This window comes from Diceros bicornis, chromosome 33, assembly GCF_020826845.1.
Source record: "Diceros bicornis minor isolate mBicDic1 chromosome 33, mDicBic1.mat.cur, whole genome shotgun sequence".
In the NCBI taxonomy this organism is placed as follows: Eukaryota; Metazoa; Chordata; class Mammalia; order Perissodactyla; family Rhinocerotidae; genus Diceros; species Diceros bicornis.
The window spans coordinates 24555917-24576990 of record NC_080772.1 but is presented as its reverse complement, the minus strand read 5'-3'; the positions used below and the strand labels follow the sequence as shown (position 1 = coordinate 24576990).

The following is a 21074-nucleotide window of genomic DNA, read 5'->3' as shown; positions in this document are numbered from 1 at the left end:
AAATGAGAATTAAAAAAAGTTCCCAGATTCAGAAATAACTTAACTGCCTACCAGAACAAAGGCCAACATATTTTAAAGTAGGAAAACAGAAATCTAGAATTCAAAGTCAAGGGGCAGCAAACTACAGCCTGCAGGCTAAATCTCGCCAGCTGTTTTTGTAAATATAGATTTATTGGAACACAGCCACGCCCACTCACTTACGTATTTATGTCTATGGCTCATTCCAAGGAGATGTGGGGCCCACAAAGCCCAGAATATTTTATTTGGCCCTTTACAGAAAAAGTTTGTCAACCCCCTGGCTTAGAACATGGACATTTAATGTAATTACTGATGTGGCTGGATTCAGGTGTACCATTTTTTTGTTTTCTGTTTGTCCCTGTGGTTTTGTTTGTTTTTTGCTTTCTGTTTTCCCCTCTTTTGCTTTCTTTTGAATTATTTGACTAATTTTTAATATTCCATTTTAATTTATCTATTGGCTATATATCTGTATTCTTTTAAACACTTGCTCTAGGGGTTACAATATTATACCTAACTTTTCAGTTTATGAGTTAATATTAGTCCTCATATTTCACTTTATGTAAATTGCCAAAGCCTTGCAGCTATAACCTGGAAACAGTTCTGAGAGACTGAATATAAAAATGGACAATGGACAGACCTTATACGACAACAAACTCTGACCCACAACCTCTGCAGCAACCAGTCCAGGATGCCAAACCGAAACTCTTCAGCAATCCACTCAGAACGGTCAGGACTTGGTCAATGACTGCCAACATCCCTATTTTTTTGTCCCCACTTTCAACTCAGGACCAATCAGAGAAAGCCAAATATATTCCCCAAAACAACCAATAAGATGCCTGCTGCTAGTTGGCCAGCCTCCAGCTTCCTCATGCCAACAACCTCCAATCAGAGCCTGCCTGAAGCCTTCTGTTTTTCACTATCAAGCTTTCCCACTATACACCTCTGCCTGAGTCTCTGCCAAATGCAAGTGATGGCAGCTGACTCCCTTGCTATAGCAAGCTCTGAATAAATAGCCTGTTTGTTCTCATTTTTCGTCTGTGCGGAAGATTAGCCCTGAGCTAACATCCCATGCCAATCCTCCTCTTTTTGCTGAGGAAGATACGCCCTGGGCTAACATCCATGCTCATCTTCCTCCACTTTACATGGGACGCTGCCACAGCATGGCTTGACAAGTGGTGCGTCAGTCTGTGCCCGGGATCAGAACCTGGGAACCCCGGGCTGCTGAAGCAGAGCGAGGGCACTTAACAACTACGCCACCAGGCTGGCCCCTGTTTATTCTTTTTTGAGTGGTCTTCATTTATTTCCAAAACTCAGATGCTCAACAGCGTGACAGATAAGTAATTGTGATATAATCATATAACGTATTACTGTACAGAAATGAAAATGAACAAGTTACAGCCACATACAACACAACTATGTTGAGTGAAAGAAAAAATGGCCAAGAATACAGAGTATTTAATTTCCTTAAATACCTCAAGTCAAGAAAAACAAAAGATATCCTCCTGGCCTTAGCAGATTGGCTTTGAGTTGGGGCAGTTGTCCACTGCTTAGCCAGCTACCTGCAACTCTGCCTTAGCCTTCACCTCCTGCACACGTGAAGCCCAAAGACCATTCAGAGGTGAAGGCCTAGGGTCCTCCCAGGTCTTTTCTGAGACAGTCCAGTCCTGGGCACGTGTGTGGCCGTCTGGATTCCCTGGTTTACTCAAGTCTTCCAAAGCCCTGCTCCCCATCTATCTCCCTCCCCAGGCTTTTTGGTCTGTCTGTTGCTTGTCCTGTCTGCCATCCCTGACCCCAGGCAGCGGTAGGTAATACAGCTTTAAAGTCCTGAGAGTTCAGAGGGGGGAAAACAAAGGCAAACCTCTGAATTGAACCCTCAGGGAACTTCCAGCCAGGTTAAAAAACACAATTCTGTGAGAACAAGGTCTGTATAGTCCCCTCTTGCACCATCAATGCACCAAGAATGTGGACCACTGTCCCCACGAGTGGAGTGAGCAAACACACCAAAATCCTCTTACCAAAATTTAGTAGCCTCTTGCTTCATTAAGCACTCCCCAGTTGTTTTTTAATTACATTCCAGTTTCAAAAAGTTGATTTTAAGTTTTTGCCAGCTTAATAGTCACTTCAGTAGAGGGAAGGATCTTTGGTGCTCCCTATGCCGCCATTTTTGGTAATGTCACTCTCTATGTAACCTTTTTAAATGATTAAATTCTTTCTTTTTTAGTTTCTCTCTCTCTCTATATATTTTTGTGTGTGTGTGTGTGAGAGGAAGATCAGCCCTGAGCTAACATCCATGCCAATCCTTTTTTTTTTTCCTGAGGAAGACTGGCCCTGAGCTAACATCTATTGCCAATCCTCCTCCTTTTTTTTTTTTTTTCCCTTTTTCACCCCAAAGCCCCAGTAGATAGTCGTATGTCACAGCTGCACATCCCTCTAGTTGCTGTATGTTGGACACAGCCTCAGCACAGCCAGAGAAGTGGTGTGTCGGTGCACGCCCAGGATCCGAACCTGGGCCGCCAGTAGCAGAGCGCGCACACTTAACCGCTAAGCTACGGGGCTGGCCTGTAATGATTCAATTCTTAAAATGGAGGACAGATTAGTCGTTGCCAAGGGTTGGAGGAATGATGCAAGAGGCAAATGAGTGGCAACAGGAGGGATCCTCAGTGTTGAAGCTGTTCAGGATCTTGCATGTGGTGGTGGATACATGAACCTACACAGGTGATAAACTGTTTAGAACTAAATACATAGACACCGCACACACACAGTACAAGTAAAACTGGGGAAATCTGAATAAGGTTGGTGGATTGTATCAATATCAATATCCTGATGGTGACATACTTTAGTTTTACAAATTAATATTGGGGGAAGCTGGAATAAGTGTAGAAGGGGCCTTTCTGTATTATTTCTTACTGCATGTGAATCTACAATTATCTCAACAAAAATTTCAATTAAAAAAAGTAATCTAGAAGATCCAGATTTAAGATGAGGAAGTTTTAGGAATACATTACCCAATTTATTTTGCTTTTTCTTTTAATGTATCCACAAGTTATATGATAAAAATCTACATTTAAATAAGTCTAAGCTCTTTTCATAAGTAAAGTAAAATTCTAAATAACCACCATGTTATAGTATAATTAATGGTGATCTTTTTTAGTGGCACATAAAATAATTGAGCATCTTGCAGTTAATGGCAACTTGGATGTGATGACTGATGGTATGTTTGGAAGGAGGAGGGTGACTCGCAGGTCCCTTTTGGCTCATGCCACCAGCTTTGGCACTAACCATCAAAGTGTCTGCAAGTAACAGTCACAGTAACTAGTGGTGTAACAGGATAGACTGAGTCAGGAAGCACATGGTAATCACCCACATTTCTGTTTATTATATGTATGTATAGGAAAAGAAATTCAGGAACAATGTGAAAGTACTGTATAAAGCTTTAATAAGAAATGAAACACAGACTACAAAATATTATCATTTAACTTTTTTTGCAAATAATTCATTACTTTCACTCATTTGTTAAATAAAGCACATGTAACTTGAAATGATAATAATTCTATTAGTGTTTGACTAAATCATCTAAAGAATAAAATATTGGTGAAAACTCAAAATTGTCTAGTAAGGTAGGTATGATTTTACTTATTTAGTATTTATCAAAGATGTCAAAATGATCATTGTTAATACCAATTTAACAATTTACAGAATACCATTTAGGCCCAATATTGATATATGAAATAAAATAGTCAGAGAAACTGATATTTATGGCACTAGGTTATAAAGAAGCTTTATTTAAAACCATCTTTGTCAAGGTTTTAACACTGCCACAAAAGTCAAATGTACCTAAATGAGACATGAAGCTATTTTCTTGGTAATAGTATAAATTTTGTCCTATGGGTATTACTATTTTCAACTTTTTTCCTTTATATGAAACTACTGAAAGGAAAATTTGAGTATAGTATAACTTGAAGATTACTTTGTACATTTATCATTCTATAAACAAAATGTCTTGGTAATTAATATGTTAAGGCCATAAATCAAGTCATCACCTCTTAAGTCAAAGGCATATTATTATTCACTGATTTAGAAACTTCACTCTTATGTGTGTGTTAGAGAGTTGAAGTCAGCCTACAGACACAGAATAGGTTAGCAGAAATATATATTTTCTCTTACCAGGTTTTCATTTTTTTTGGAACAGGATTTGGGGATAGGGGTATTGAAACTACCAGGGCTCAACAAATTTATATTTTATCATAGTAAAAAGATTCTTCAAGAAAACAATGATGGCAAATAATCTTACACTTATGGCACAAATCCTCATATTAATTAAATGACTGTTACAGAAAAATACTGTAATGCTTTAAACAAAAATTTTAGGATACATCAATGACCACCAAGTTTCAAACAAAACACAGTGATCAAAATATTTAACTCTCCTTTTATCAAGCTTTTACAAACACATTCAGTCTTCACTGTCTGAGCAAATCAATTTTAGTTTCTTCATAGTCCTCCATCTGTCTTTCAACATGACGCTTGTCCGGTTGTTGAATTTATAATGTAAGAGTATTTTAGACCAGTTTCCCTCTCCATATTTCCTCACGCCAGACCTCAGATTCTTGTCTTCTTCCCAAAGCCATGCCTTTTGATAAAAAGTAGCGTAGTTATTCACAGAAACGATTCTTTATTTTTTTTTAATGAGATATAATTGACATTATATTAGTTTCAGGTGTACAACATAAATGATTCGATATCTGTATCTACTGCAAAATGATCACCACAATAAGTCTTGTTAACATCTGTCAAAAGTAGATAAAAAGTAGAATAGTTATTCACAGAAACAACCCTTTAAAGAACATACCTACAATAAATGTAACTTTTTTATCAAGATAATATAGTTTCTTAATACTGGAACTGGAAGAATTTCTGAATACATTTCTTAGATTTGTGTAAGATCTTATATTTATCATAATAAGATTTTTAAAGGTCCTTACTATTACTGTTCATTTTACATAAGCACACTATGGCTCAGCTGCCCAAGATCAGATAGCTACAAAAATCACAGAGCTAAACACCAACTCAATTTGTCTGACTTTAAGCCCACACTTTCTCTTAAGATCCTTTTCTACAATTGTTAACAAATTGATATTTATTAATCCTACCTATTTCTAAATAGAACTTATGACTATTTAATACTTCATTAATGAACTCAGTGAAAACCCTGTTCTGTATATTAAGACAAAGCATAGACACACAAAATGCTCATCTTCTCTAAAATAGGTGTTTGAAAACACAAATAATATAAACTAATTAAAAATATACTATTTATTTATTTATTTATTTTTTGAGGACGATCAGCCCTGAGCTAATATCCATGCCAATCCTTTTTTTTTTTGCTGAGGAAGACCGGCCCTGAGCTAACATCTATTGCCAATCCTCCTCCTACCCCTCCCTCCCTTTTCCTCCCCAAAGCCCCAGTAGACAGTTGTATGTCACAGGTGCACATCCTTCTAGTTGCTGTATGTGGGACGCCACTTCAGCATGGCCAGACAAGCAGTGCGTCGGTGCGCGCCTGGAATCCAAACCCGAGCCGCCAATAGTGGAGTGTGTGCACTTAACCGCTAAGCCACGGGGGCGGCCCCAAAAATATACTATTTAATTTTTGGAGAAAATGATTGAAAATTTTAAAAAATCTAATTCAGTATTATACACAGAAAAAACTAGTGACACTTGGCATTTGCTACAGGTGACCAACTAATTATTCCTTCTGCTGCCATGCTGAAGGAGCAACATGACCATCTGAGTGATTATTTACTCTCTAGACTATGATTAATTTCCCCAGCTGACTTACATATTTTCTTTAAAAATCCATTCATCATCAGTCACAAAAAGACAATTACTGTATGATTTCACTTTCAAGACGTATCTAGAGTAGTCAAACTCACAGAAACAGAAAGCAGAATAGTAGTTACCAGGGGATGGGGAGTGGGAAATGGGGAGTTGTTAAATGGGTATAGCGTTCCAGTTTTTGCAAGATGAAAAAGTTCTGGAGATTAGTTGCACAACAATGTGAATGTACTTACTGCCACTGAACCGAACACTTAAAAATGATTAAGATGATAAATTTTACATGTGTTTTACTACAAAGAAATAAACTAAATTTTTTTTAAAAATGAGCAAAGGACTTGAATAGACATTTCTCCAAAGAAGATAAACGAATGGCCAATGAGCACATGAAAAGTTGCTCAACATCATGAAACATTAGGGAAACACAAATCAAAACCAGAAGATACCACCTCACACCCATTACGATGTCTACTATCAAAAAAACAGAAAATAATAAGTGTTGGTGAGGATATGGAGAAATTGGAACTCTTATGCACTGTTGGTGGGACTGAAAAATTGTGTGGCTGCTATGGTAAACAGTACGGTGGTTCCTCAGAAAACTAAAAATTACCATGTGATCCGGCAATTCTACTTGTGGGTATATACGCAAAAGAATTGAAAGCAGGGACTTGAAAAGAAATGTGTATACTCATGTTGACAGCAATATTATTCACAAAAGCCAAAAGGTGGAAGTAACCCAAGTGTCCATTGATGGATGAATGGATAAGCAAAATGTGGTAGACAAATACAATATTATTCCGCCTTAGAAAGGAAGGAAATTCTGACACACACTACAACATGGATGAACCTTGAGGATATTACACTAAATGAAATAATAAGTAAACACAAAAGGACAAATATTATATGATTCCACTTAAATGAGGTAACTGAAATAGTCCAATTTAGAGATCGAAAGCAGAAGGTGGGAGGGGTGAATGGGGAGTTACTGTTTAATGAGTACAGAGTTTTAGTTCTGCAAGAAGAAAAAAGGTCTGTGGATAGAAGGTGGTAATGTTAGCCTAAGAATATGAATGTGTTTAACACCAGAGCACTATACACTTGAAAATGGTTAAGCTGGCAAATTTTATGTGTATTTTACCACAATTAAAGAAAAAAAAAGTCCAGTTTAATTGTCTGATGCACTATTAAAAAGAACTCAAGTCTTTTGAGTTTGTCTTGAAGAAGACAGACATGAGATGAAAACTATGTGTATGGTTCAATGCCATAAAACTGGCAGGGACTATAATTTAACGCCTGGTAGGAATTTCTTTGAGCTGCCACCTATCAGCAAGGGTCTGCCTACCAATGCACGGCCCTCAATCTCTAGACAGAGACTGCCCTCCTCCTGTACTGACCAACCCAGCCCACTCCCCTCACCAGTCATCACTCCCACAAAGCTTCGCCACACTGGGTGTCACTAAGTGACACAAAACCAAGAGATGTAAATTTTGCATGTGTTGGGTGAGGAGTTTAAAGGGGAGAGGATAACTTACTGAATAAAAGTACTTCAGCCATGGGTTATTAATATTCAGAGTCACATAAGTCTTTTAGAATGTGATGAAAGCTATGGATCCACTTCACAGACAAGTGAAGGTATATCAAATTTTACATGAAATTTCAGGGGCCACTTAGACGTCTCTTAAAAAAACCTCTTGATTTTATGGTCCCCAAGTTAAGAATTTCTGTTGTAGAAGAAGTTGCCACACGTTTATTCAGCTTTAAAAAGTAGTCTCTGGGGGGCCAGTCCAGTGGCACACTCTGCTTCGGTGGCCCAGGGTTCACAGGTTCAGATCCCGGGAGCAGACCTAGCCACCATTCATCAAGCCATACTGTGGGGGTGTCCCATATACAAAATACAGGAAGAATGGCACAGATGTTAGCTCAGGGCCAATTTTCCTCACAGGAAAAAAAAGTACTCTTTGGTTTATGCAAATTTCATATACACAGCACTATTTTCTTGTTTTAATCTGAGCTATATCACTTTTAATAGAGAGCACAGATGATATCTGATACAATACAAAAACCCATTTCCCTCAATAAATAACTAATACTTTCTGCTTGGATCCTATTTCGGTTCCTGGGCTCATCGAGCTTAAGCAGTCTTCTCCAGTGGATCACACAGCAGGGGTTGGCAAGCTACTGCCAAAATCCGGCCCCAGGCTGTTTGTACAGCCCAGGAGCTAATAATGGTTTTTACATTTTAAAAACCTGTTTTTAAAAAAGAAAAAGAGAAGAAGAATATGTGACAAAAACCATATACGGCCCACAAAGCCTAAAATATTCACTGCCTGGCCCTTTATAGAAAAAGTATGCCAGTGACGTCAGCATCATGGCAGAGTGAGCCATGAACTCTACCCCCTAAGACACAACAAAAAGGACACTCATATTCCAACAGAAGCTATTCACACAACACAGGGGACGTCTGAGGAACCCAGGCAGCCATACATCTGAGGACTGAGGTGCTGGAATCCCCAGAGTAAGTGCAAGGAAGTAAGAGGAGCTCCCTTCCTTCCCAGGGACTGTGACCCTGAGACTGAGACCAGGCGTCTCTCAGAGGAGGAGGGGTGGCTCTCTGCAGGAAAACCAGCACTCTCCAAGAGCCCTCACAGCCCATGGGGAATCCCCCTACAGAGGGAGCAGAACTGTTGTGAGGGTACTTTAGGCAAGCTAGCCCCTCAGTAGAGGGGAGAGCGACAGTGAGGTGAGAGACTTCTGAGATGGGGGAAGCAAAAGTAAGCCGCCCTGCCCCACCCGGCCTGCCAGATGCTTCAGCACAGCGGTGTTTCAGCTCTGCCCCGCCCCCAGAGGCAGCTGCCCCCAGGCACCTGGGCCCCACCAGCAGCAGCAGCATGACCACACCCCGTACCCAGCTCCTTCAGCTCGACTGCCCCCCTGGCTCCAGCAGCTTCGGCTTGGCCATGCTCAGGCTCCAGCTGACTTGGTGCCAGCAACTTCGGCCCACCGCACTCCAGCTCCTGCTTCTTCAGCCCAGCTGTGCTTCAGCAGCAGCTGTTTCAACCCACCCACACTTGAGCCCCAGCTGCTTCGGCCTAGCTGCGCTCCAGTCCCAGCTTTTCCCACGCTCCAGCTCCAGCTGTTCCCATGCTTCCTCCCCCTAGCAGCCTCTGCTCAGCTGGGGGCTGACCAGAGTGCCTTCAGATTAGGCAGGCCAGAATACACAGCCCTTGACCCCCACCCAGCGGCAGCAAGAGGAAACTACAACCATATATTTTCACTATAAGGAAAAATAAGCCAACACCGACAGGCACCATGCAAAAATATATTAAATCACCAGACCAAAAAGAAAATAACAAATGCCAAGAAGTCAACCCAGAAAGCACAGAAATGTATAACCTTAATGACAGAGAATTCAAAATAGCCATCACAAAAAAGCTTAATGAAAGAGAAGAAAACAAAGATAGACAATTCAATGAAATGAGGAGTTTCTTCACAAAAGAGATTGAAACTATAAAGAAAAACCAATCAGAAATCCTAGAGGTGAAAAACACAGTAGAGAAGATAAAGACAAATATGGAAGACTTAAGCATCAGGGCTGACAATATGGAGGAAAGAATTAGCAATATTGAGGACAGCAATGCAGAAATGCTCCAGATGGAGGAGGAAAGAGAGCTAAGACTAAAAAGAAATGAAGAAACTCTCCGAGAAATATCCGACTCAAATAGGAAATCCAACATAAGGATTATAGGTATTCCAGAGGGAGAAGAGAGGGGAAAAAGGAGCAGAGAACTTGTTCAAAGAAATAATAGCTGAGAACTTCCCAAACCTGGGGAAAGAGCTGGAAATACCAGTGAATGAAATAAATAGATCTAAATATATCAACACGAAAAGACCCTCTCCAAGGCATATAGCAGTAAAGCTGGCAAAAGTCAACGACAAAGAAAAAATATTAAGGGCAGCTAGACAAAAAAAAAATAACATACAAAGGATTTCCTATCAGGCTCTCAGCCGATTTCTCGATAGAAACTTTGCAGGCTAGAAGAGAGTAGAACAATATAGTCAAAATTCTGAAGGACAAAAACTTTCAAGTCCATTATTTCCTTATTGACTTTCTGTCTGGATGATCTTCCATTGATGAAAGTGGGGTGTTAAGATCCCCTACTATTATTGTGTTGTTGTTGATGTCTCCTTTTAGGTTTGTTAATAGTTGCTTTATGTACCTTGGTGCTCCTATGTTGGGTGCATATATATTTAAAAGTGATATGTCTTCTTGGTGGAGTGTCCCTTTTATCCTTATATATTGCCCCTCTTTGTCTCTCATTACCTGTTTTATCTTGAAGTCAACTTTGTCTGCTGTAAGTATGGCAACACCTGCTTTCTTTTGTTTGCCATTAGCTTGGAGTATTGTCTTCCATCCTTTCACTCTGAGCCTATGTTTGTCTTTAGAGCTGAGATGTGTTTCCTGGAGGCAGCATATTGTTGGGTCTTGTTTTTTAATCCATCCCACTACTCTGTGTCTTTTGATTGGAGAGTTCAGTCCATTTACATTTAGGGTAATTATTGATATATGAGGGCTTATAGTTGTTATTTTATCGCTCTTTTTCCGGTTCTTATGCATTTCTTTTGTTTCTCGTCCTGTGTGTTTCAGTTTGGTAGTTCTGTATGGGGGTTCTCTTAGTTTTCTCTGTCTTTATTGTGTGTGATTCTGTTCTGATTGCTGGGTTAGTGGTTACCATGAGGTTTGTATAAAAACTCTCGTGGATGTGATAGTCCATTTTTTGATGGCCTCTTTCACATGATGAGGTTATATTTATTTTTGGTCCAGCGAAAATATCCTTCAGATATGATGGAGAAATAATAACTATGCCAGATAAACAAAAGCTAAGGGAGTTCATTTCCACAAGACCCCCACTACAAGAAATATTCAAAGAAGGCCCTCATCCCTGAGGAAAAAAGAGAAAGGGGATTCAAAGTTTTGAACAACGAAGAAAATAGGTCAACAAAACCAGAAAAATTGCAGCTCTCTATCAGAAAAGATTAGCAAAACACTTAATTATAAAACCAAAGATCAAGGGAAGGTAATCACCAAAAATAAATATAACCTCATCATGTGAAAGAGGCCATCAAAAAATGGACTATCACATCCACGAGAGTTTTTATACAAACCTCATGGTAACCACTAACCAAGCAATCAGAACAGAATCACACACAATAAAGACAGAGAAAACTAAGAGAACCCCCATACAGAACTACCAAACTGAAACACACAGGACGAGAAACAAAAGAAATGCATAAGAACCAGAAAAAGAGCGATAAAATAACAACTATAAGCCCTCATATATCAATAATTACTCTAAATGTAAATGGACTGAACTCTCCAATCAAAAGACACAGAGTAGTGGGATGGATTAAAAAACAAGACCCAACAATATGCTGCCTCCAGGAAACACATCTCAGCTCTAAAGACAAACATAGGCTCAGAGTGAAAGGATGGAAGACAATACTCCAAGCTAATGGCAAACAAAAGAAAGCAGGTGTTGCCATACTTACAGCAGACAAAGTTGACTTCAAGATAAAACAGGTAATGAGAGACAAAGAGGGGCAATATATAAGGATAAAAGGGACACTCCACCAAGAAGACATATCACTTTTAAATATATATGCACCCAACATAGGAGCACCAAGGTACATAAAGCAACTATTAACAAACCTAAAAGGAGACATCAACAACAACACAATAATAGTAGGGGATCTTAACACCCCACTTTCATCAATGGAAGATCATCCAGACAGAAAGTCAATAAGGAAATAATGGACTTGAAAATCTTGATGAGATGCAATTAATACATATATATATATATATACAGTACTCCATCCAAACACAGCAGATTACACATTCTTCTCAAGAGCGCGTGGAATGTTCTCAAGAATAGACCATATGTTGGGAAATGAAGCATGCTTATATAAATTTAAGAAGACTGAAATCATAACAAGCATCTTTTCCGACAATAATGCCAAGAAGCTAGAAATCAACTACAAGAAAAATACCAGGAAAGTGATAAAGCTGTGGAGATTCAACAACATGTTACTAAACAACCAATGGATCATCGATGAAATTAAAGGAGAAATCAAATCATATCTGGAGACAAATGAAAACAAAAATACACTGTACCAACTCATATGGGAGGCATCAAAAGTGGTCCTGAGAGGGAAACTCATAGTGATACAGGCCCACCTTAACAAACGAAAAAGCCTAAATAAACAACCTCAAACTACGCCTAACAGAATTAGAAAAAGAAGAACAAACAAAGGCTAAAGTCAGTGGAAGGAGGGAAATAATAAAAATCAGAGCAGAAATAAATGAAATTGAAATAAAAAAAACAGTAGAAAGGATCAATGAAACAAAGAGCTGGTTCTTTGAGAAGATAAACAAAATTGACAAACTCTTAGCCAGACTCACCAAGAAAAAAGAGAGAAGGCTCAAATAAATAAAATTAGAAATGAAAAAGGAGAAATTATAACAGATACCACAGAAATACAAAAGATTATAAGAGAATACTATGAAAAACTATACACCAACTAATTGGACAATCTAGAAGAAATGGATAAATTCTTAGACTCATACAACCTCCCAAAACTGAATCAAGAAGAAATAGAGAAACTGAATAGACCAATCACAAGTAAAGAGATTAAAACAGTAATCAAAAACCTCCCAAAAAATATAAGTCCAGGACCGGATGGCTTCTCTGGAGAATTTTACCAAACATTCAAAGAAAATGTAATACCTATCTTTCTCAAACTATTCTAAAAAACAGAGGAAGATGGAACACTTCCCAACACATTCTATGAGGCCAATATCACCCTGATACCAAAGCCAGACAAAGACAATACTAAGAAGGAAACCTACAGACCAATATCCCTGATGAACACAGATGCAAAAATCCTCAACAAAATAATGGCAAACCAAATACAGCAATACATTAAAAAGATCATACACCATGATCAAGTAGGATTTATACCAGGGACACAGGGATGGTTCAACATCCGCAAATCAATAAATGTGATACACCACATTAACAAAACAAGGAATAAAAACCATATGATCATCTCGATAGATGCAGAGAAGGCATTTGACAAGATCCAACATCCATTTATCTCTCAACAAAATGGGTACAGAAGGAAAGTACCTTAACATAATAAAGGGTATTTATGACAAACCCACAGCCAACATCATACTCAATGGGGAAAAACTGAAAGCCATCCCTCTGAAAACAGGAACAAGACAAGCGTGCCCACTCTCACCACTCTTATTCAACACAGTACTGGAGGTTCTGGCCAGAGCAATTAGGCAAGAAAAAGGAATAAAAGGAATCCAAATAGGCAATGAAGAAGTGAAACTCTCACTGTTTGCAGATGACATGATCTTATACATACAAAACACTAAAGAATCCATTGGAAAACTATTAGAAATAATCAACAACTACAGCAAAGTTGCAGGGTACAAAATCAACTTACAAAAATCAGTTGCATTTCTATCTACCAACAACAAACAACAGAAAGAGAACTCAAGAAGACAATCCCATTTACAATTGCAACAAAAAGAATAAAATATCCAGGAGTAAATTTAACCAAGGAAGTAAAAGACCTATACAATGAAAACTATAAGATATTATTGAGTGAAATCAATGATGACATAGAGAAATGGAAAAATATTCCATGCACTTGGATTGGAAGAATAAACATAGTTAAAATGTCCATATTACCTAAAGCAATCTACAGATTCAATGCAATCCCAATCAGAATCCCAAAGACATTCTTCATGGAAATAGAACAAAAAATACTAAAATTCATATAGGGCAACAAAAGACCCCAAATAGCTAAAGCAATCTTGATAAAAAAGAACAAAGCTGGAGGCATCACAATCCCTGACTTCAAAACACACTACAAAGCGATAGTAATTACAACAGCATGGTACTGGTACAAAAACAGACACACAGATCAATGGAACAGAATCGAAAGCCCAGAAATAAAACCTCACATCTACGGGCAGCTAATCTTTGACAAAGGAGCTAAGAACATACAACGGAGAAAGGAAAGTCTCTTCAATAAATGGTGCCGGGAAAACTGGACAGCTACTTGCACAAGAATGAAAGCAGACCATCTTCTTTCACCATACACAAAAATTAACTCAAAATGGATCAAAGACCTCAAGGTGAGACCTGAAACTATAAAACTCCTGGAGGAAAATATAGGTAGTACACTATTTGTCATCAGCCATAAAGGGATCTTTTCAAATTCCATGTCTACTCAGACAAGGGAAACAAAAGAAAAAATAAACAAGTGGGACTTCATCAGATTAAAGAGCTTCTACAAGGCAAATGAAACCATGATCAAAATGAACAGGCAACCCATCAGCTGGGAAAAAATATTTGCAAACCAAATATCTGACAAGGGATTAATCTCCATAATATATAAAGAACTCTTGCAGCTGAACAACAAAAAAAACAAACAACCCGATCAAAAAATGGGCAGAGGAAATGAATAGACACTTCTCCAAAGAAGACATACAGATGGCCAACAGGTACATGAAGAGATGCTCAACATCACTAATCATCAGAGAAATGCAAATCAAAACCACACTAAGATATCATCTTATACCCGTTAGAATGGCTATAATCACCAAGACAAAAAACAACAAATGCTGGAGAGGCTGTGGAGAAATGGGAACCCTAATCCACTGCTGGTGGGAATGCAAAATGGTGCATCTCCTATGGTAAACAGTATGGAGATTCCTCAAAAAATTAAAAATAGAAATACCTTACGATCCAGCTATCCCACTGCTGGGTATCTATCCAAAGAACCTGAAATCCACAATCCAAAGAGGCTTATGCACCCCTATGTTCATTGCAGCATTATTCACTACAGCCAACACATGGAAGCAACTGAAGTGTCCCCTGACTGACGATTAGATAAAGAGGATGTGGTATATATACACCATGGAATACTACTCAGCCATAAAAAAAGACAAAACCATCCTATTTGCAACAACATGGATAGACCCAGAGGGTATTATGTTAAGCAAAATAAGCCAGAAAGAGAAAGACAAACACTACATGATTTCACTGATATGTGGAAGATAAACCAACACACAGACAGATAGAACTGTTTGGTGGGTACCAGGGGCAAGGGGGTTGCAGGTGGGCACAAGGGGTGGAGGGATGCATTTATATGGTGACTGACAAACAATAATGTACAACAAAAATTTCACAACAATAAAAAAAAGAAATTGATAAATAAATAAAGTTGGAAAAAAAAGATAAAAAGAAAAAGTATGCCAACCTCTGACATAGAAGAAAGTTATAATTTTGTCAGTAAAGGTTAACCGAAAACCACAGTGTTTAACATTGTTTTTAATTTTCTTCTTCTATTGAAAAAGAGAATCTTTAACTTGATGAATTGTTACTTTGTGATTGATTATGCCCTATTTTGTTTGATCTGAATGTTTTTACGACTTTGCTTAATTTCATCTGTGGTTTAAAGGTGAAAGAGTTTTGAAAAACATCATGTGGGTTAAGTGATCACCCAGCAAATAATAACTATAATCTTTAAAGGTTAGAGTTTAAAGAGGCCAACTCCTCCTTTCCATAGATGGAGGTGAAGGAGTGACACAGCTGGCTTAGCGTCAGATGAGAAAGAACACATTATGGCAGCACAAATGTCATAAGTCTATTCTGTTGCTTAAAACTTCATTTTTTCATTTTATACATTTGACATATTGTACTAGATTCCATTCATAATGACACATAGGTAACACAGAGTTTTAAGATGATATATTTCAGGACATAAACAAAAACTGTGCCCTTTGTGCTATTCTTTTTTGTTTTTCGCTTTTCTTGAAAAATTAAAAATAAAACCAATAAAAAATCATAACAATCCTAGCCATGCCCATAACCCCCAAAAATACAAAGAACACACAACAAACTAAAATGTACCAATTTTTTTGTTTCCTAAGGCTAAAAAGTTTATATGACTTATATTTGAAAATTGCCTATCATTTCTAATGCCTTTTAGAGGAAAAAAACATGCTTTATAACACCTTAAAAATGATACCATTTATAATTTAAAAAAAAACTGTTAGAGTAATTCCCATTATATACCATCTATGGAAAAAAAGTCTTTGTTGTTGAAGGGCATTTACTTTTCTTCTTGAATAGAATAAATCTACAAGAGGAAGGTTCTTTTTAAATTGTGATGAGGCAGGCAAAAATACCTTTCTCTGTTTAACAGACAAACGCAGGAAGGAGAAACTGTCCAGTCAGGCATAGACTACTGCAATAAAAATTTTAAAGAACTAAAATCTCAACACAAAATAAGATAAAATCTGTTGCTCATCTGAAATAAGCTGTCCCACCAAAAAGCCAACAGCGGGAAGCTAAAAATAAAACCAGACACGATATGCACAGAATTCATTTTTGGCATAGTAAACAGTGACAAGCAATATCACCTATATTCTATTCTTTAAATTATGTAGTTGATTTCCCAAATTTTGTTTCAAATACAAAAAATGAAAGTGAGAAACTATTTTCCTGATATACATCTATAAATAACACCTATAATCCCATTTGGAATTGTTGCCAGAAGGACTACAGGGAAAGATCAATTAAAAGTATGAGACAGAGACTTCCAGTTTTTGGACTGACATATAGCTTAGAAATATCACTCTAGTCCTTACAACAAGAAAAAAGTTGAACAAACTGAAAGTCAACAATTCTTCTTAGATCCATCAGAGAATTAATGCCAAAGGACGAACTGCTGCCCTGGAAACTAGAAAGACAGAAAGGTAGATACAGAGAATCATAGCTTACTGGGAGCAGAAGGCCAGGAGAAGTTCACATCCAGAGCCAGTACGAACATTTAACTGTGATGGACGAATTGATAGAGGCTCACTATGGACAAGCTGGAGTTAAAAAACTCTGGGCAGGGGCCGGCCCCAGGGCTTAGCGGTTAAGGGCGGGCGCTCCGATACTGGCGGCCCGGGTTCGGATCCCGGGTGTGCACCAATGCATTGCTTCTCCGGCCATGCTGAGGCTGCGTCCCACAAACAGCAACTAGAAGGATGTGCAACTATGACATACAACTATCTAGTGGGGCTTTGGGGGAAAAAAATAAGGAGGAGGATTGGCAATAGATGTTAGCTCAGAGCCAGTTTTCCTCAGCAAAAAGAGGAAGATTAGCAACGATGTTAGCTCAGGGCTGATCTTCCTCATACACACACAAAAAAAACACAACTCCAGGGGCCCAAATCTTAGCAAGTCCCACAAACTTTTGTGAGTTTTACCTCCAAAGCCCCATCAGGTTCTCAGGGTGAAGATGGGAGAAAAATCTCTCCTGCTTCTAGCAAGCGGAGGGGAAAAGTAGTCATTTTGAAATATTTCCAGAGCATTCTGTTCTCATTAACAAAAGACTGCCCTCAAGAGAAACTAATTTTGCCAGTGTCTAACTGACCTGTGAAAACACCGAACTCCAGCCCCCTATAGCCTTCCATGTAGGGAAAGGGAAATACCCAACTTCAGCCCCCTCTAGGCTTCCTGTTTCACCTAACAGGGGGAAATAAAGGCTGAGAAGCACATACGAAGGTCTTAGCCCAGGACATAGGCTCACTAAATGAATGAGAATCACAGAACTATAGAATGCTTCCTCTCTCCCCCCATCTCACCACCACATTATTTGGGCTCCTATATATTGATGACCTCGGCTGAAAGAGCTGCCTCAGACTCTTACTAAGAAGGAGTCTCTAGGGAAACTCAAAGACAAGAAGGGAGACAAAAACAAGGAAATTTTAGCCTCTGACACCTACAGTTACTACAACAGTAAACAAAGCCTAATGCCTAGCCAGACAAACACAAAACCTCACACCAAAGGCCAACTTATCTTAGTTCCTTGTATCTGACACATCAGGTTTGGCTATTAACAAAAAAATTATAAGGTACACTAAAAGGGAAAAACAATCTAAAGGGACAAAGCAGTATCAGGCTCAGCTATGGCAGAGATTTTGGAATTATCAGACCAGGAATTTAAAATAACTATGATTAATATGCCAAGGGCTATAATGGAAAAAGTACACAATATGTAAAAACAGGTGAGTAAATGCAAGCAGAGATGTAAATCCTAAGAAAGAATCACAAGAAAATGCTAGAAATCAACAACACAGTAACAGAAATGAAGAATGCCTTTGATGGGTTCATCAGCAGACTAGACACAGATGAAAAAAAGAAATCAGTGAACTTGAAGATACGTTAATAGAAACTTCCCAAACTGAAAAGCAAAGAGAAAAAAGAAAAGGAATAGCCAAGAACTATGGGACAATTACAAATGGTGTAACATACATGCAATGGGACACCAAAAGAAAGAGAGAAGGACTAGAAGAAAGATTTGGAGTAATAATGGCTGAGAATTTTCCAAAATTAACGGCAGACACCAAAACAGATCCAGGAAGCTCAGAAAACATGAAGTAGGACAAATACCAAAAAACTACACTTTGGCATATCACATTCAAAGTGCAAAAAAATCAAAGACAAAAAATACGTATGACTTTTGGTTGCATATAGTGGTATATGGTCAGCATTTCCCCATTCTCCTTTGGGAATTCACCCAACAGTAACAAGGAAAGAAAGAAAATCCCAAACTGATAAAATCAGGAGACCCCTATGACCAGAACCATAATATACGTGGAAGGGGTACACTATTGGTGGAAACTGACAAAAGGTATGTGAAGAAGCAGGGCATAATCACTCTTCCCACAGACCTCACAGAGCCTGTGGTGCACACTCTTCCAAAGTAAGGAATACATGCTGAGGTGCACGCCCTAAATCCCTGGTCTGCAACAGCAGGAGCCTCCCTCAACTTGCAACAGCTTCAAAAAGTGGAGGTGGTGGGGCTAAATGAGGAATCACGCAGGTAAGCGATAATCACGCAGGTAAGCAATACTTGCAGGAAGCAAATCCTAAGTGGGAGTTGCTTGCTATGTTCACTGCGGGGAGAAGGCAAGGCCCAAATAAGCTTGGGTCACTGGAGATATCCCAGGTAGCCTGGAACTTGACCCTAGCCCCAAACTCTCAACACAAACCATAAGCAAATAGCTTATCAAGAAAACAAACTCATCTTAAATAAAGGAGAGTAAGAAAACTAAGTACAGGATCACCTTCCACTTCCAGCCATGATAAAACAAGGACCAGATTTATTTACCTGCTGCAAACAACTACAAAACCAGACAAAATACAGGAAACAATGGTTTCAGAAAATGGACAGATGGCACAGGACTATAATCACTAAGAGGGAAAACAAGTGAAGTGAGTCCTAAAATTGACCCATCTTAACTTTCTGAATAGAAAAATTCCATATCAAATGATATCTTTTTTTTTAAAGCACAGAAGAACTTTATTAAATTGGAATTTTATTAGGAAGATATAAATATAAAAAGCTTATAATGTGGATTTAAGTCCCACGTCACATCTGATGAACTGACTTTATGATAGTTTCACAATAATTCTAAATGTCATTATCAATAGCCAATTTAAGATTTTTTTTTTTTTTTTTGTGAGGAGATCAGCCCTGTGCTAACATCCGCCAATCCTCCTCTTTTTTTGCTGAGGAAGACGGCCCTGGGCTAACATCTGTGCCCATCTTCCTCCACTTTATATGGGACGCCGCCACAGCATGGCTTGCCAAGCAGTGCGTCGGTGCTCGCCCGGGATCCAAACCAGCGAACCCCGGGCCGCCGCAGCGGAGCGCATGCACTTAACCGCTTGCGCCACCAGGCCGGCCCCTTAAGATTATTTTTTAAATGCAGGTGAAGTATTTTCTTGGAACTCTGAATAGGCAGATTGGTCAATTAATCTAAGATGGCAAAATCAGAGATGGGAAAGAAACATTTTATACTCAAGATTTTTTAGGGTTGAACAGACATAATGTGAAATAATCATAATTATTCAAGTTATGACTTTAATGGCCATTAGGTATTATTTAAATAAATACCTGTTTTTTTCTAGATCGATGTTTTTCAGGAGTTACTGGCTGACTGTTTAAAACACGTCTTCTCTTGCTTGCAGTGGTTTGTCTACTGTTGTTTTCCTTTCTTCCACCTAAAAGTAGAAATACCATCACCAAAAATTGTTTCACATTAAAGAAAAAGAGGAGTTTTTTTTTGTGAGGAAGATTAGCCCTGAGCTAACATCCATTGCCAATCCTCCTCTTTTTGCTGAGGAAGATTGGCCCCCAGCTAACATCCATGCCCATCTTCCTCTACTTTATATGTGGGATGCCGCCACAGCATGGCTTGATAAGTGGTATGTAGGTCCACGCCCAGGATCTGAACCTGTGAAACCCAGGCCGCTGAAGCGGAGTGCACGAACTCAACCACTAGGCCACCGGCTGGCCCCGAGGAATTATATTTTTAAAGGTTACCATAAAATCCCTGTTTATTTTTTAGCTACTTTAAAGAAAAAGAATTTTATCTGCTTAATTTTTTTCCTTTTGAATCTGGAAGCAGCATGGTACAGTGCAAAGATCAGTCTTTGAAAATCAGAGGGGGTATGTTTTGAATCTTGATTCTTGTATGTTTTTAAACAAGTCATCTCACCTCCCAGAGCATGCCTTTTCATCATCTGTTAAAAAAAGGAATAATATTTACCTTACAGGACTGTTAAAATTTTCTTAAGATAATGCTTAATGAATATTTGACACAGCGTAAGAAGTATAACCCTTTCTTCATTCCCTCTTTCTTAGTCAATTTAGTAAGACAAGAAGTAAATGTACATGTAACTGGAAACGAATGAAACTGTAATTACTGAAAGAAAACTGTTTATATAGAAAACCTAAAAGAATCTAAAAATAGAATTAAAAAGGGTTTAGCTAGATGGTTGGATATAAGATCAACAAACAAAATTCAACAGTATTTCTGTACATTAGCAACAAGCAATTAAAATATTTAATTAAAACAACTGAAAGACAATATTTACAATAGTAACAAAAAATATAATTCTCAAGGATAAATCTAGCAAAAGTGGTCAAGATCTGTATGTAGTAAATTATAAAGCTTTACTATATATATGTGTGTGTGTGTATACACATATACGTTATAAGAAAATATATATAAGACGATCTAAATAGAGAAATATACTGTTTATGCACAGGAAGACAATAATTGTGTCTATTCTCTCCAAAAT

General features: G+C 38.3%; 1 protein-coding gene across 1 annotated transcript in view; it reads right to left on the bottom strand.

The window, feature by feature from the left end:
* Positions 1-3370: 3370 nt before the first annotated feature.
* The window catches only part of TERF1 (telomeric repeat binding factor 1), a 44138-nt gene continuing 26434 nt past the window's right edge, over positions 3371-21074 (bottom strand). Inside the window, exons 9-10 of the mRNA XM_058528877.1 lie at positions 19885-19991; positions 3371-4648 (exon numbers count right to left, since the gene is read on the bottom strand). Coding sequence (XP_058384860.1) covers positions 4472-4648; positions 19885-19991 — 284 coding nt within the window. The 3' untranslated portion in view covers positions 3371-4471. The remainder of the gene's footprint in view (positions 4649-19884; positions 19992-21074) is intronic.